This window comes from Squalius cephalus (genome assembly GCF_949319135.1).
Source record: "Squalius cephalus genome assembly, chromosome: 25".
Taxonomy (NCBI): domain Eukaryota; kingdom Metazoa; phylum Chordata; class Actinopteri; order Cypriniformes; family Leuciscidae; genus Squalius; species Squalius cephalus.
The window spans coordinates 13872899-13891235 of NC_137146.1; the positions used below are offsets into that span (position 1 = coordinate 13872899).

At 36.9% G+C, this 18337-nt stretch overlaps 1 protein-coding gene across 2 annotated transcripts in view; it reads left to right on the forward strand.

Moving 5' to 3' along the window:
* Window positions 1-10873, forward strand: part of cntnap2a (contactin associated protein 2a) — a 386613-nt gene extending 375740 nt beyond the window's left edge. For both annotated transcript variants that reach the window (XM_079862570.1, XM_079862571.1), the window contains 3 exons: window positions 4231-4461; window positions 8002-8073; window positions 8174-10873. In XM_079862570.1, the coding sequence (XP_079718696.1) occupies window positions 4231-4461; window positions 8002-8073; window positions 8174-8373 (503 nt within the window). In that variant the 3' untranslated portion in view covers window positions 8374-10873. The remainder of the gene's footprint in view (window positions 1-4230; window positions 4462-8001; window positions 8074-8173) is intronic.
* The last annotated feature ends 7464 nt before the right edge of the window (window positions 10874-18337 follow it).

Here is an 18337-nt window from a genome sequence, read left to right on the forward strand (position 1 = left end):
CTAAATTGTAAAAATCCATGTTAGTTTATTCTTGTAACTATGACTGGGGAGTAAAGTTTGTGGCGTTGAGAAACAAAGAATCTGCAGTGCTCCCTCCTCCCTCTTAATGTCGACTGGGGGAAAGCAGAACTGTGGCTGATTCAAGCCATCTGCTTGCAGAATAAAACAATTCATCAATGGGGTTAAAACCCTGCAATGAAAGTCTGGTTTGCACAAAACAAGGGGTAATGCAAGTGCAAATACTGCAGCACGTCCCTAATAATCAGAGCATCATGAAGAGCGAGGGGGAAATCTCCAGAGCTTTCCACCTGAATTTGCAGCAACAATCAGTCAATTCTCATAAATATTCCAGCCACGTTTCACGCCTCTGAGGAGCCCATATACAGCAGAACGTGTTATATTTCATACAACAAATATGAACCATTTTATGTCCTCTGCAGTAACCATGTTCTTGAAAATATTTGCATTATAAAGCAGATTTTGAATCTGAATGTGACGAGAATAATAATCTTTTAATTTGCCTTGCTTAGATGTAATTTTTTTTCATGCAAGTGATGAAATTACTCTCTCTCTCTCTCTCTCTCTCTCTCATTTCATATTCTAGTCATTTAAAGCAAAGGCTTTAACAGAATTTAATGAGATAATTCACATGAGAGATGTACGGTCTCTACAGCACTGTTGTTTCTTATTACCCCCGTCGTTTCACAGTGAAAAACAGATTGTTGACACTGAAGCGGATCATATTTTGCGTATTGGTATTCACAGGCATCTTGTGGAAAATGAACAAATGTTCTGTCTGGCTTGTGCCTGCAAGAACCTGAGATTGAGACTAGTATTCACGAGAATGTTATCACATTTCCTTGCTTTCTACTGAGCACTGAGCTGCAAGATTGACTTTAGTTGTATGAGGAGGCTGCATGAGGGGGGAAATTCCATTTTGGCCCTTTGAGACCTACATGTGAAATATTTTGGTGTTTGTGGCCCATTATTTCTGGATGTAGCGAATGTTTGTTGACTTTCATTAGTATAGCACATGAACACAGAACTTCTTAGGTGCTTTTTAAAAGAGTTTCATCTTGCAGCCTGCATCATATTACAAATTATATAAATGTAAATTATATATTAAAATTATATTTATTAAATAATATAATTTTAGAGCATTCTGGGAAATTAAGTGGTGTTCTGCCATTGTTTGTGAATTGAAAGATATGTCATTATAAAAAGAAAATAAAAATTATATATATATATATATATATATATATATATATATATATATGTGTGTGTGTGTGAATGTAATAAATAATATCTCATATGTTTGTGTGTGTATATAAAAAATTCTGAAGAATTCATAAAAATTCAAATTTCACTTGTGCATCTTGTTTTTTAGTGGAAATCAGTTTCAGAAATTTGATTGTGATTTAAAGTCGACATGAAACGGAAGATGCGATAGTCTTTTCTTCCCTACTGTGACGTACATAAAAATGAATCTACTTCTGGAATGAGAAAAATGTTGGGCGGGGATTTGATTCCGACTTTTAGGAATTGATTAGATCATAGGAAGTTGCAAACTATATGGAAAAAGATCTTAATGCCAGGTTGTAGTCAGTTGTGGAGGATATTTAGTCCCACCCTCCACAGAGACGTACAGTATGAGAAGAGATGTCGTTTCAAGGGGAGGGGAGGTTAACATTTTTGATTAAAGATTACATGGGTATATGATTATTATTTTTTATATGATGTGCACGGATAAATCATTTTTTAATAAGCACTGCAACTGCTTATTAAACTGCAACTGCTCATTCTGTATAGAAAAATAAGATTCATGGCGACTTTAAAATAAAAGGAATCCTCACTATAATGGCGCACAATCTTGAACCACTGGTATACTTTTGATATGCACTGTACCAGCTGTATAAAATGTTTTACTGTGATGCTCTGAATAAAAAAAACATCATCCCTAAGAGGTGTTCTTGTTGCACAACACAGTAAGCTTGTTTTGTTTTTGTTTTTATCAATTGTTCTCATTGTGTGTTTTCTATGTAGAGAGCGTGTGTACTTTACCTGTGGCTGCGGTGAGAGAATGCTGAATTTAGCTGCACACACACCGCAGATGCTTTGAAGAGGTTTCGTCTGTAATGCAGCAGTTAGACTGGCTCTTTTGTCTGTGTTTGGTGCAAGGTGTTCGGCAGGCAAATCTCTGCTGCACTTTGAAGGTACCAGGATATCTCAGTGTGCCTGAAGACAACAACAACAAAAAAGTAGGGGGAGATAATAGAGTACTGTAATTTAAAGTGCTTTATGAAAATGCCTGTTTTAATCTTATGTCAGGATTACTCGTAGAGTATAAAGATTGGTTTTGACTGTTGAGCAGTATAGGTTTATGGGGTAGTTCTGTCATCATTTTCTCACCCTCATGTCATTGCAAACCTGATGATTTTCTTTCTTCTTTGGAGCATAAATGAAGATATTTTGAAGAATGTTGGTTGCTCTTATCAAATTTTTCAGAGGGCAATTTTTATGCAAAATTTTATGAGAGTGGTGCTTAATACTTATATAACAAGCCTTCTGAAGTCATTTGATGTGCGAGGAACCAATCTGTAACATGGTAGAGGTAAGGAAGACAGGCAGAGGTGAGGGACTAACAGCAGGCATGTTTAATAGCTAAATTAAAACAGGAACCAAGGAACACAATGGGCAGGAGAACAAGAAGACTAGAATGCAAGAAAAACATGAGAGTGCCAAACAACTGACAAACTAACACAGCAAACAGCACTGTGTCCAAAATCGCATATGTACTACATTTTGAAACTTACTTCGCAAACGTTACAAAAGTATGTTTTATATAGTATGAATATGTGTAGTATGAATGAAATTCGTACTACATCTGCAATGTTATCACTGGCATGTGAAATATGGTCAGTTGCATCTCTCCACCACCATTCACGATTCCTCTCCGTGACCTCACGGGATAGTAAAATGTCCATCGAGTGTGCACTTCAGCATCTCGGCGGAAGGTTCCAGAATTAGTAGGAAAGTATTTGATTTTCAAACAAGAAACAGGAAACCGGAAATAAAGCAAATCAAAACAAAACATAAAAGTCCAAAGGAGATACATGACAAATCCATTGTTGGTTTAGTATATATTACACGCATTGTTGATATTTTGAATTAGCTTTTATTTTTGTATTTTAATATATTTTAGTTGTAGTAATTTTATGTGCTTTTTTTTTAATAACGTATTTTATTTCATTTAAAATTGTTTTAATTCAGTTAGTTGCCTAGGCAACATTTCTAATTATCACAAGTTTTGTTTTTTAAAACAAAGTTATCGTTTTGTTTTATTTCAGCTTTAGGAAATACCATTTTGGTAACACTTTACAATAAGGTTTCATTTGTTAACATTAGTTAAATTAACAATAATTATACAGCATTTAGTTATCTTAGTTAATGTCAATCTCAACATTTACTAATAAATTATTAAAATCAAAAGTTGTATTTGTTAACATTAGTTAGTGCACTGTCAACTAATATAAACATTAAAAAATGTATTAACTAACATTAACAAAGGTTAATAAACGATATACGAATATATTGCTCATTGTTAGTTTGTTAATGCATTAACAAATGAGACCTTATTGTAAAGTGTCACAATTTTTAGTATTTTTAGTTAACAATAACAACATTAGATCAAATTCAATAATCTTCCCCTCCAGTTAGCTGAAACATGAACAAAGCATTCAAATGATTTTTGTAAACTCGAACAATCAAAACCAAGTAATTCAGTTTTGAAACAAATGACAGTAAGTAAATTACATTTTTATTTTATTTTAAGTAAACTATTCCTTTAAATATTCACTATAGTGACACGTAAACATTGTTTGCATTTAAATTGTGTAAAATCCCATTGAATGGGAATGGCATGAATGAAGAGACATATTTGTAATGCAAGTGTAAATGATATATTTCAGATAAAGTTGCCCCCTCAAGGTTTTATTTTAGAATGCCATTGTAACACAGATCTCTTGTGTATGTACATTATACATGAACAGGCATTGATCTTATCCTTTTATTCCAATGAAATGGAATACATTTCCCGGAACAAGGCTTGGATCAGTTTTCTGCAGTTATCTTGAATTTCAGCCTGTCTGACATTTTGAACATTTAGATGCTGATTATTCTCTTGCTCTTGGTCTAACTTTAGATGCCTATCTTTATCTCTTCTTCCTGCAGAAACTGGTTACATCGATCCGGTGCTTATAGAAAAATACAACACACCCGGGTTTGTGGGTTGCCTGTCCAGAGTGCAGTTCAACAGCATTGCTCCTCTGAAAGCTGCGCTCAGGTCCCGTGGTTCTGCACCCGTCTCACACCAGGGTAAACTGGTGGAATCCAACTGCGGAGCATCACCCCTCACTATCCCACCCATGTCTGCTGCAACCGACCCTTGGCACCTAGACGCAGGTGAACACGTTTAAACTACCCAAATAATACTGCAGAAGCAAATCCACTTGAATTGATAAAGTAAAACCGATGCCATCGTTACTGTTCGTATCACTGTTTATAAGTGCTGAGGAAGCCTCCGGAGCTGAAATTCAGATATGGTAATGGGATTTTTATTTTTCCAGTACGCGCTGTAAGCTGTAGACCAATCACAATAGACTGGGCCATCTGACCAATCAGAGCAGAGTAGGCTCTCAGAAAGGAGACTGAATCGCTTATAGAACTTTTGTTTCAGACACTTTGAGAAAAGACATAATTGACATAAATTGACAAAATTGACATACATTTTTTTGCTCACCAGTAAGCGTGGCTAGTGGTTTTCCAAAGTTACTAGCCACTCAGCATTTTCACTGGCCACAATTTTGACATTGATACCATAGGGAAAAACTGCTATATTTTTTATATTTTTAAAGGGGGGGTGAAATGCTAATTTTCACTCAATCTCCTGTTAATCTTGAGTACCTATAGAGTAGTATTGCATCCTTCATATCTCCAAAAAGTCTTTAGTTTTATTATATTTATAACAGAAAAGATAGGCTGTACCGAGTCTTTCCGGAAAAAACCGAGCGTCTGGAGGCGGGTCGTGTGGGCGAAGCCAGAGCCATAGAGAGAATCCGTCGATCTGGGCTTTGTTTATAAAACATTCATCGTCGAAATGCAGGGAACAAACAGCATCCACTGTTCCTAACGCTGGGTTCTTTGGTAAGCTTTCCCTCACATCCAAAAACACACTTTGGAGACACTATGCAGCGCTGTCGATGATTTCCTGTTGAAGCGCGTTGATGTGCGCGGTCTCGCTCTCCTCTGGTCGACATGTGCGTGGGCGAGCTTTTCTGGGAGAAATGCTCATACAAGGAGTTCCACTCTGATCTACGTCATTAGATCCACGGTCGAAAAAAAACCAGCCGAAACTTGTACCAACCCGGAAGTAAGATTTTCGGCACAGAAATTCTCCGTTATTCGTCCAAAATATTTTTTAAAAACTTTGGCCATGTTAAGCATGAGAATCCATCTCTTTAACACTGTAAACAACTCTGAATACATGAAACACCATTGTACCCCCCCTTTAAGTATACAAGTTACATATATATTTTCTTTTCATATAACTTCTATAGTAATACAAATAGGTTCTGTACTCATAAAACGAGGCATTGGAAAGTTTGTAAGTACATCAGGAGTTTATTTAAATAACACTTGCCTGATGGCTCATGCTACCGCTAACCCGGACGTCGAGGTCACTTCCGTGATTTGGGAAAAGCCCATAGAAGTTTGGTACCATTCCGGGGTAATTTACAATATACAACCTGGGATCCATTAGCGCCTGCACTAAGCCATTCAGCTGATATCTCTAAATAAGCTGTAACTTTAATAATGTTCGACCAAGGGAAAAAAGGCTTCTGGGGGGGGTGTTTGGCTCGAGGTCATGGTGCAAAGGACCCTAGGTTGAAATTACTCCGAACCATCCCTTTAACACATAACTGACGTGAACACTCGCCAAGACTGGCATTTTGACATTATTTTGTGTGTATTTTTAACTGTTTAAGTGCAATAAGCAATGGAAAAAACTACATTTAATACTGAGAGGTATAGTATGAGTGACTGCGAAACACTTTAATTTTCTCATCATATACATATACGACCAGGGCTTGACATTAAAACCCAAAGTGTTTTTTGACCTTGAATGCATGTAAACTTATTGTAGGAGAGTTCCAAAACTAATTTGGGAACCTTTAAAATAGCATAATAGGGACACTTTAAAATCCTTAAAATATCTTCATTATTGCCCAGGAGTGGCGTAAAACTAGCCTGACTACGTCAGACTTCCTACTTCCGCTAATTTCATTTCGCTCCTGTAGTCAGTCTGAGATAGCAGCGTATCTTTCAGTTTTCCACCGGCCTGAAAACAGCCGGGCCAATCAACGAACAGAGGGCGGGCTGAGAGCCGTGACGTAGACGCTGATTGTACCGTGGTGGATGCGTACTTGCGTAGATTTACTTCACATAATCTGCAAAAGTCGTTCACAGCCATGTTCACTCCGGTATTTCGCTCAATGGTTTAGTTTTTGCATCATACATGTGTTTACAGTGGAAGTTAGATGCGGCTGAGCATGTGCATAACACACGCCATAACCAAACGTTATGTGATTGGCTTACGGGTAACCAATGATTTTAAACTTCAGACAAGCGCCCCCCCGCGAGAGAGAAAACACTTCTCTATTATGCTATTCCAGACTCTCTCTACGAAGCAAAGTGAAGTAGCAGAGTCTGGTATTACCAGGCTAGCGTAAAACCCCTTGCTGTTTAATTTCCAATTCTAGTTTATTGATTGCAGCACCTCCACAGTGAAGCATTGACCTCAGTGATAAGATCTGTCCACTTTCAGCCTTTTAACTGCCACTGTTATTGTATTGCTTTCAGTTTGATTTAGAAATTAAACACAAATACTGAACGAAAGTTCAATACATCAGTAGCATATTTTCGACTTAAATAAACAGGCATTCCGCTACTGTTCGCTGCCATTCTGTAAAAAGGTCAATGGCCAGTTAGTGGACAAAATGGCTTCTGTAAAGACCAATATGCTTCACTCAGCAATGCTTTAGTGCATCATTTTAAACCATTATGTGTGTATCTGACAAACATAATGAGAAGAATTCTGTTTAGTAATAGCAGCTCCTTAAAAAACTAATCCACATGTAAACTAGTCCCCCTGTGGTGAAACGTTTTTAACGTTGTTTATATGTCTATGTAGTGTTTTTAATATGCTTTAAGACAAACCATGTGTAAATACACAAGTCAACACCATTGCTGAGTATTTTCTCCTTAAAACTGCAGTGAAACAAAGACAGTCTCAAAAACGCGATTTGAAATCGCTGGAGTTTCTGACATCACGACCAATCACATCAACGAGTGGATCTCTGAGCTGGTGTGAGTGAGTGGAGGCGGGGCTCATTTGCATATTCATAGAACCACATATACTAAATGAGGCAAGGGTGTAGTAGAGTTACATTCAAGTCATTTGAAGGCATGAATGAAAAAACTTTTCCAGGAAAAAACGTTTAATTAAATATGTCATTTTGGTGATCAAAGATGAGTTTTAAGGGATAAAATTATTGACTACAGGGGGACTTAAATGCTTTTTGGCATTGAGAACAATATTCATTCTCTTCTCAGAATTGGACAAGTCAGACTGGTCACTGTTTTCACATTTATTTATTTTCAGTCTCGCTCTTATAGAAGAAAAGGTTCTAAAGAACCTTAAAATACTAAAATACAAGTGAATTTAGGCGTCATAATATACAATATGAAAAGTGGATATTCATTATGATCTTTGCTAAAGATTTAACAGATATTAAATGATTTGCATTTTTAAAGATTAACTTTAACTATCCATTTTTCAAATGTAAAAATCTGGAAAATTAGCGTGCACAATTAAATATCCAATGCCGACTTCGATGCCGATAAATGTAAACTTATTAAGTTTATTATGATGATCTCCTGTAGGTGTTGATTTCCCCTTCAATGAGGAAAGAGTGATACCGGATGGAGTTAACAGGAATTCGGCTATAATAGGAGGTGAGATGGCAGCATATTCATATCTAATTCAGATGAACAATTACTCCTTTGAAGTTATCTGCTCTTAAATGCATTAACCGTAAATGTGTTCTCTTTGCAGGTATCATCGCAGTGGTGATCTTCACTATTCTGTGCACTCTGGTGTTTCTGATCCGGTACATGTTCCGCCATAAAGGCACTTACCACACCAACGAGGCCAAGGGGGGAGAGTCGTCCGAGTCAGCTGACGCCGCCATTATCGGCACCGAGCCCAATTTCACAGAGACCATCGACGAAAGCAAGAAGGAATGGTTCATCTAATGAGGGTGTACAGACTCTTTCAGAATCTTTTTTTGAGTATCAGAACTAATGTTTTTGGATCAAGCTCATCACCAGTTTGAGAAACTGTCCTGTACATAGTGACTGGCTTGTCTCTTTCTATTGTGTTTTGGCAAAAGTCTTTTAAGTGTGTAATCTCTGGATCACATCTTAATAAATCATTTCACCATGTGTTCTTTTTTTTTCTTTTTACAGAAACAGTTATTTGCCAAAATTCCTTTTGCTTAATCTTACAAAAAGTCCTTGTGTGGAAAATGTTTTAGACAGACTGTAAATGTTAAATGCTCTATATGAATTCACTGCACAAACGACAGAGATTTAATTTTAAGATGACATTAGATTGTATATCATCAGTGTTTCAGTGAGGGGAAGAAAATCAAGGCATGCACCAAGAATTATGTCAAATCGACACTGAATATTTGTAGCCTTCTGCACAGCTATACTCATTTATTTCCTGTGGAAGCCTTCAGTTTACTGTTCCTTGCCAAACACCTCCCAGTCTTAAGCATTTGTTTTGCTGAAGGCATGTATCATGGCATAAAGATGTTATTTTGAGACATCATTTTGTCTGTGTGTCATTTATGCAGGCTGTGGTAAAGCACTGGCACAGTGACATCTATCTGGCAGATTAACACCCAAATGTGTATTATTAGTGTTTGTCATAGATGAAGAAGGTGGGACCACTGACACCCGATTGAATGACTTAATTCAAGGTGCCTTTAGGATTCAATCAGCTGTCAATGTAGATGTTACTCTATCTGGTTAAATAGGTAAAGAAGAATCCCAACGATTAAATCGGCTGTTTGTATTTATTGATATATTTGTCTGAGCGGAAATTAGACCCAATGTTCATGAGTTTAGAAGTGTTCGGAATGCCAATGTTATATACATGTTCTGAATGGGACATTATTTTGCATATATGCTAAAACATTTAAAACAATTATTGCAATGTGCATTTTGTCAAATTATGTCAATTTTTTTCAAGTATCATTTACTGTTTATATAAAAAATTTCCTTTACATATACATACAGATGTATGTATTCTCTCAGAGACTGGTTCACAGATTGATTTTAGAAAGCGGATGTTGCTCACCCTCAGATTTATATGTGATGCATTTATTTGTAATAAATATCAAGAGATATAGTATTATATCTGCCATGTATTGGAATAATTCCAAGCACTTCAGTCTCTGATCTGAATAGTTCATTATAATTCTCTCAAACTAAATCTTAACGTTGTCTCATCAGCTCTCATATTCATGTGCTTTTGCTAACAGTGAATATGCTTCTTATAATTTAGAATAATATTACAGTGTTATTCTTTTTGGAAGGTTTTGTGTATAATGACATGTTTGGAAGTGTTCTCTGAGTTCGCAATCACATTCACAGAATATAACCACAAGTTAATTTAGGTCATTTATAATAAAATATTGATATTCAAATGGACCTTTTTGGAGAAGATAATGAGGGATTGCTGATTCCCGAGAATCCGAGAGTCATGATATTTCACACTTTTTCATAATCTAACATCAAAATCGTCACCCCTCATTTACATTGAAAAATTTACATAGCCTATTGTTTTGTACACTTTTAGGGTTAAGTCAGTTAACGTTCACAATAAATGAAATAATGAATATATTTTTATGAGGATATTTTGTAGATGATCTAGCCTTTGTTTGTGTATCATCTGTATGTGTATTAGGGGAAGCCCGAATGTTCAAAATGTTCTGAAGATCTGTGAAGAAAAAAAAATGTACTTGAATGTTCCTTGTAGTGAAGAAAGAACGCTTTGATTGGTTTAATTTTCATAATATGACCCCTTTTCATTTACCTTTTACAGTATTATTCTTTCTACATCTTGAGTTTGTTTTGTGAGGGTGATTTTTGTCTCTTTTCATGGCAGGAGGTCTCTTGTAAAAAAAAAATTTAATTAATAATAATAAAGTTTGTTTTATTATTCAGCTCAGTTCTTGCTGCCTCTCATGTGGCACATGTAGGCCTTTCTGTTAAATGTAAATACAGATTTTTTTTTGACACCACACCAATTCAAAAAGGCTTTGACATTTTATTGTTTACGAGTAAGTATACAAGTGAAAGTGTAAACAATATAATATATTTACTCATCTGTATCTCATATTATAATTGCATTTTGCTTGTGTATTCAACTTGTTTTAATGGCAGCATGACCACTGTATGTGAAATTGTACATACTGTACTTTAAACTATTGTGCAATATCACAATTGTATTTACTCCTGGAGGCATATTTTTTACCTTTTGTTATGATGTTGACAAGTCAGGAATGAATAGTAAAAGACTTTTTTATATTTAGAGCAACTCAGTTCTCGACTGGCTGTTTAGCGTAAGATATTTGTACTGACCTCTTTTCATCCATCTCATTATTGTGTGAGGCCTGATTGCAAAATAAGAGAATTCCTCATAAATGTGGCTATTCTTATGGGAAGGGAATAAAAAGAAGTACCTAACAAATGTTTGTCATGTAGTTTATTTATAGGCTACCAACAGATATGTTATGACAGATTATTTGAATGGAAAATTACTGGGGGTTTATTTAAAGGGGGGGTGAAATGCTCATTTTCACTCAATCTCCTGTTAATCTTGAGTACCTATAGAGTAGTATTGCATCCTTCATATCTCCAAAAAGTCTTTAGTTTTATTATATTTATAAAAGAAAGATAAGCTGTACCGAGTCTTTCCGGAAAAAACCGAGCGTCTGGAGGCGGGCCGTGTGGGCGAAGCCAGAGCCATAGAGAGAATCCGTCGATCTGGGCTTTGTTTATAAAACATTCATCGTTGCATCCACTGTTCCTAACGCTGGGTTCTTTGGGAAGCTGAACATGGTAAGCTTTCCCTCACATCCAAAAACACACTTTGGAGACACTATGCAGCGCTGCCGATGATTTCCTGTTGAAGCGCGTTGATGTGCGCGGTCTCGCTCTCCTCTGGTCAACGTGTGCGCGGGCGAGCTTTTCCGGGAGAAATGCTCATATAAGGAGTTCCACTCTGGTCTACGTCATTAGATCCACGGTCGAAAAAAAAACAGCCGAAACTTGTACCAACCCGGAAGTAAGATTTTCGGCACAGAAATTCTCCGTTATTCGTCCAAAATATTTTTTAAAAACTTTGGCCATGTTAAGCATGAGAATCCATCTCTTTAACACTGTAAACAACTCTGAATACATGAAACACCATTGTACCCCCCCTTTAAGTTGTCTTTCGGCCCCTATCAAGTTACAATAGATATCAGACATCCCTATTTTGCATAATTTGATACAACTGTTTTATAAACACTAAGAAGACATAGTCATCTATGAAACTAAAGACAGATTCTGCTGGGTGTGGATGTTATCCATATAAAGTCCATAGGGGTCTCATGTTGACGGTATTAAAACGGAATTTAGTCAAATGACTGGATGGAGAAACAGACCCTGCCTGGTAAGATTAATCTACATGTTTTGTGTACCTTTTGGAAGCACATATCAGATTGAACATAGCGATAGATATTGATGGGAAATGATTTATTTGAAAACCGGTAGGTGGCCATTTTACTTAAAACTATACCGTGAAGACAACACAATGTCAGTTATTGTTTGGTTTATTCCTTGCCGATTCCTTTTTTTTTCTTGGTAGGCTAGTTTTCTTTGGTGTCACTTACCTTTGAGAGCGAATTAATCAGACGCTTTCTTGCTGCTACTAAAACAATAATCAGAATTATTCAACCCGCAGTTCTAAAATATTTTATTTGGTATAAAATGAGTTAAAAAAAAAAAAAAAAGATTCTTACTCTATATCATTATCCAGTCATGAGACCTTCGAAAAATGATACAGGCAATGGACGGCCCTGGAGTCAAAAAAAAGTTGAGAACACGAAAGAACTGGCGCAAGTGAACACTGGAGGTCGCAGTATCTTTCTATATACACTAGAGGTCGCTGTATTTCTGAGCTGTGGCTTATGACGCTTCACTCGCTCTACGTACTGATTTCCCATCCCTATAATCTCCAGCTACAGAGAGAGACAGAAACAGCACAGACCTCAACCTCTTACAGCTCAACATTTCAAACGGGTAAGATTAAGTACGTGTCCGCCACTCGGTTTTCGGGATAATATATAATGTAGAAGGGTTTTATCCGAACAAGTGGACGTTTAGGCAAAGCTTCACCACGCTAGAGAGTTTGAATAATAAATGTTGCTTGCTGTATGTCACTCGTTAAATTTGCATTAATATTCCTTAAATATTCACCTCGACGTCACTTTACCTGAGACCTGAAGCTAGCCAGCATTGCAGTTGTCTTAAAAGCATTTGTTTTAAAAGTAATTTTTAATGTAGTGATTTAATGCAAAAGTAGAGAAGTGTAACACACTTTTAACTTAAATGACCTTTTTTTTCTTTGACTTGACTACTCTGGAAACATAAGAAAAGCCTGTTCTAGTGTTGCCATTTTACCTTATTTTTGGTTGTGTAATTTGAACCTTTTATTTCACTTTAGCCAGGGACATGGTGATCAGACAGAATTGAATTTTAGTTTGCTGTGAATATGCTACAAATATCCCACCCTGAATGTGGGCTATTAGGTCAAAGAGTCTAGACTTGATCTAATAAGGTTAAAGTTGACCTGGCAAAAGCGGATTGACGTTAACAACAATCTGTTTTCAGTATAATACCCATAATCTGAGGTAATGCATGAGCATTATTAATACTAAGAGCCTCGTCCCACAAACAGAGGTTGGTGACACAGCATACATTCATGATGAGGACACCCTTTTTAATTATATGGTTAAGTATCAGGACATAAACATCTGGTGATAGCAGGTCTTAAAATTAGGTAAATACAACCTCAGATGAACAACACATGGCATATTACTCAGTGACTGTGTCATTATTTATTTAACAAAAATAAAGCCAAAATGGAGAAGCCATGTGAGACAAACTAAGAACAACCAATGATTCAGTTGCTTTTAGAGACACTTTTAGCAGCAATAAGTTGAAGTCATCATTTTCTGTATGACAAGCTCTCACATTGTTCTGGAGGAATTTTGGCCTTTGGGCATTTGTTTATGCACAGACTCTGAAGTTCCCGGCACAGAATTTCAATCGGGTTGAGGTCTGGATTTTGACTGGGCCAGTGCAACACCTTGATTATTTTCTTTTTCAGCCCTTCTGTTGTAGATTTGCTGGTGTGCATGACCCAAGTTTGGCCAAGCTTCAAAGACTGCAAGGTACCCAGGTCCTCTGGCTGAAAATCAAGCCCAAATCATCACCCCTTCACCACAGAGCTTGATAGTTGATATGAGTTTTCTTTTCGCCAAAGTGGCACTGTGCATTATGGCCAAACATCTCCACTTTGGTCTTGTCTCGACATTGTTCCAGAAGTCTTGAGGTTTGTTTAGATGCAACTTTGCAAACCTAAGCCGTGCTGCCATGTTCTTTTTAGGAAGAAGAAGCTTTCTCCTGGCAGCCCTTCCCAACATGTCATATTTGTCCCATCTTTTTCTAATTGTACTGTCATGAACTTCAACATTTAACATGGTAACTGAGGCCTGTGGAGTCTGAGGTGTAGTTCTTGGGTGTTTTTAGATATCTCTGAGCACTGCATCTTGGGGTGAATTTGCTGGGACGTCCACTTCTGCAAGATTGGCAACTGTCTTGAATGTTTTCCACTTGTAAATAGTCTTCCTCACTTTACAATGATGGATTTCAATTGTTTGGAAATGGCTGTATAACGCTTCCCAGATTGATGGCAGCAGCAATTGCTTCTCTAGATCATTGCTGATGTCTTTCCTCCTTAGTATTGCATGCTCATGATAAGTTAATCAAAGCCATCTGATTAGCAGTGCCTGACTTCTACTTACCCTCTTCATTCCTATGGAAGCAGTAAGGTACTTAGTTTTTCACCCATGGCTTCTCCATCTTGACCTAGTTTTCATTATATAAATAATGACATGGTGTAATATGTCATGTGTTGTTGTTCATCTGAGGTTGTATTTACCTAATTTGAAGACCTGCCAAGGACCAGATGATTTCTATTATGTCCTGATATGTAAAACCATAGAATTCAATAGGGTGTCCTTTCTTTTTCACATGACTGTATATTCTGACAGATCTCCACTCTGTGTCCTGACCTCTTCAACTGTCTGCATCTCTTATAAGCTGGGCTAATCCTGACGGTGTGACGCCACTCATTCTTGTTTATATCTCCTGCAGTAAAACCAGTCCTTTATTGCTTGAGAACCAGAAGGTTTAAAACCTAATTTGGTATTTGTTCACTCACAGATACCTTGTGGTTGGACGCTGCAGTAACACTGAATCATCCTGTCAGCTTTCCTGACAGGAAGCATTGCTCAGAAGCAACCTGATTTTGATTCAAATCCGCACAAAGATTCAGCAAATGCATAATGCCACGATCAAATGAACTTCCTGAAGAGTTCAAAGAAAGGGTCATTTTTCATTACAAAGCAGGTAAGGGGTACAAATCCATTTCGAAGATTATGGGACTGCACAGATCCACAATCAGATCTATAATCTGCAAATGGAAAACGCATGGAACAGTGATGAATCTTCCCAGGAGTGGTCGACCAACTAAGATCTCTCCGCGGACGCAACGCAAAATCATCCAGGAAGTCGCCAAAAACCCTGAAATCACATCTAAAGAGCTGCAGGCTTCTCTTGCTTTAGCTAAAGTCAAAGTACATGATTCCACAATCAGAAGGAGACTGGACAGAATCAGGCATCGTGAGAGAGTATCAAGGGGAAAACCACTGCAGAAAAAGAAGAGAATAAATACTCAACTCTTGTTTGAGAAGAAGCTACAGGAAGACTCTCAAGTTTTTGAGGAAAATCTTGTAAAGACAGAAGTGGCAGAAGTGGAAGTTTCTGTTTAATAAAGGCCCCATTGTGTCTGGTCTTAAACAGTGAAAACATGTTGCCAGCATTCTTACTCCTATTCTAGGCCTTCTTTATTTCATACATGTATTTACTTCTTGCACCATATTTGTTTACTTATTGCTGTGTCAGGCATGAAAATATATTTTTCTATAATATATCGTTTTTTTGTTTTGTTTTTTCATTGAAGAGAATAAAAAGATATTGTGCAATAAGATATTTGTACAATCATATATTTTGTTCATCACATTGTATGAGGCCAGATAGCAAAATAAGAGAAATCCTCATAAATATTACTATTATGAACAAATATTAAACAAAACATGCATATAAAATGTTTGTCATGTCATTAATTTGGGTTATGCCTGGGTTGGGGCCTGAAATATTGGATTATCTGTAGAAAAGTGTAAATGGGGAGGAAGGGGAAAAATAAATATGTATATTAATGCATATTTAGGATAGTACTGCTATCAATTGCACAAGGGGAAATGCCTTCCTAAATGGTCTTTGAGGCATGAAATTGTAAAGACTGTAAGTCTATCCCACAAAGCTTTGTTTTCATCCACATTCAATTCAATGGTGTCTAACCTGTCTAAGGTCTATTGGAGGTAGACCTTCCAGTTCCCTATACCCTGATTCAATGGCTGGACATATTTTGATTATCTCTTGAGATTGATTTTACAATACAGGCTGGCTGACTGTCTGTACTGTCAATTAAACAGTGCAAGACTAATATTGTTCATTCAAAATGTCATTAAATTGGTGCCCTGACAGGAACATTGTAAAATTACATCTTTTCTAATTCATTTAGAACAAAATGTTGCCACTTTGGAGTGAATAGTTGCAAGAACATACAGGAAGCCGATAGTTTCTGAGAAATGTTAGCAGGTTGCTCATTGATAACATTTTGCATTGTATAAAATGCTGAACATCTTGCCACATTTGGTGAAGTAATAAACCAGTTCTAAGGTAGTAAAGGTTACTAAATTATAGTTAGTTGTACATTCAGATTGTCTTGCACGTTTGAAAGGAGATTAAATGAGTCATAATTTAGAAAAAGTCAAAAGTCTGGTATTGAAATGGGCGCTTTAAGCACTAGGGGTCGCTGTGGCGTAAAACGCTTCGTTTGCTCTGTGGAATCCTCAGCTAAGCAGCAGCATAGAGACCTCAAGCCGTTACAGCTGGACCTCAGAGACAGTTGTCAAGATTCAATATCTTTATATACTTATCAGACACTTCATTTTGACATGACACATAATTAAGTGGGAGATATTTGTCCATTTACCGAAAAGATAAATGTTTTGTGCTTCTTAAGTAGTTAGCTGTTAGTTGGTCAAACTTATAGTCGTCGTAACAGGTGAATAACAATGTTTGGTTATTCTTTAGTTATTCTACGATGCTACTCGTTTACTTGGCATTAATATTTCAGCAGCCTAACTGAAGCTAACCAGCTGTTAGCTTGCATTGCTAATGTATTGACACAAATGTTGTATTAAAATGAATACAACGACTGTTTCGAATCAAAGCGGGTTTTGCAAGTCTAGAATGATTCAGTTTGATGCACGATTCAGTTAACAATGATTCAACTCCGTATTTTGCATTTAAATAGGGCCCACTTCCCCTAATGAATTGCAGGCAAGAAAATCAAATGTAAATTGGCACTGTTTCATCTTTTTTTAAAAAAAGGAAGGAAGGAAGGTTGTTTTTTCTTCTTCTTTTTTTTCCATTTGTGGTCATGTAATGTATGAAATGTGCTATATAAATAACTTGCCTTGAAAAAAACCCAGAGCAATGTTGCAGTCACCAGAGTTGGTAAACTGATAGAAGCAGTTGTCTATGCACAGTAAGGTTTAAAAAGCTGGATATGTTTAGAAAATAAAGTGATCTGAAAACGGATTTGTTTGCCTTTTCACAGCTGAAGTGGTTGGACAGCCCTATCAGCCTGCAGCTCCATCTGAAGACAGCAATCACTGCTCAGAATAAATCTGATTTTGATCTTTATCCATAAAGTTTGATCTTTAAGAAAAAGTCTGGGACTACAGATCCATTTCAAAGATGATGGGACTTCCCCGATCCATAATCCACAAATGGATAACTCTCGGAACAGTGATGAATCTTCCCAGGAGTGGTCGACCAACTAAAATCTCTCCAAGAGCAGAATGTAAAATCATCAAGGAAACACAAAGAAACCAGACATAATGGCCAAAGAACGCAGGCCTCTTGCCTTAGCTGAAGTCAAAGTTCATGAATCGACAATTACAAGAACACTGGGAAGGTTAGGCTACGTGCAAGTGTTTGAAACTGAAAACCAATGCAGAAAAGACAAACGTAAATCTCAAGCTTTTGAGGAGATTGTTTTACAGAGAGAAAAGCCAAAGGTGGAGTTTTGGTCAAACATGGAGCCTGCCATTTTTGTGTGGCATTACTTTGTAGGCAGGGTGCAAATTACAGGGGTGTTTGAGGGGGTCTGACCTCCCAAAAGAAGGCTTGATCCCAGGACATAAAAACACGATGTTGGGGGAAGGGGGTTGGGTGTCAAAGAAATTAGTCTACCCATAATATGAAGCCTTAACTGTAAATATAAAGATACATTTATATCTCTGACTGGTTTTAAATTGTAAATTTGGCCACTCCTGAAATACCATTAATATTAGCAGTGGAATTAATTGTGCTGTAAATAAGGGATGTGCATTTACTGCATGGGCAAAGATCATAATGTGTTTAAAATGCATACACAGTTGAATGATAACATTTGCCCTCTTTAATGCGGTTAAACTGAATGTACGAAGCAAACTGTTTGCTGAAAATGTCCCAAACTTAACAGCGCTGAAATAGGAGTTTATCTGTCAATCAATTGCGTGTGAAAGTTGCGTTCATAAAATATATTGTGTTTGTGCAATTCCCTTTTTGACCCCCCTGAAGGCCTTTGCGCCCTGTTTGTAGGTCTTCTTTATTTTGTGCTATATATAATTTTGGAGCAGTCTCATTGTATGAGACTCAACTGTAAAATAAGTAAAATGTTCATAAATATTATTATTCCTATAAA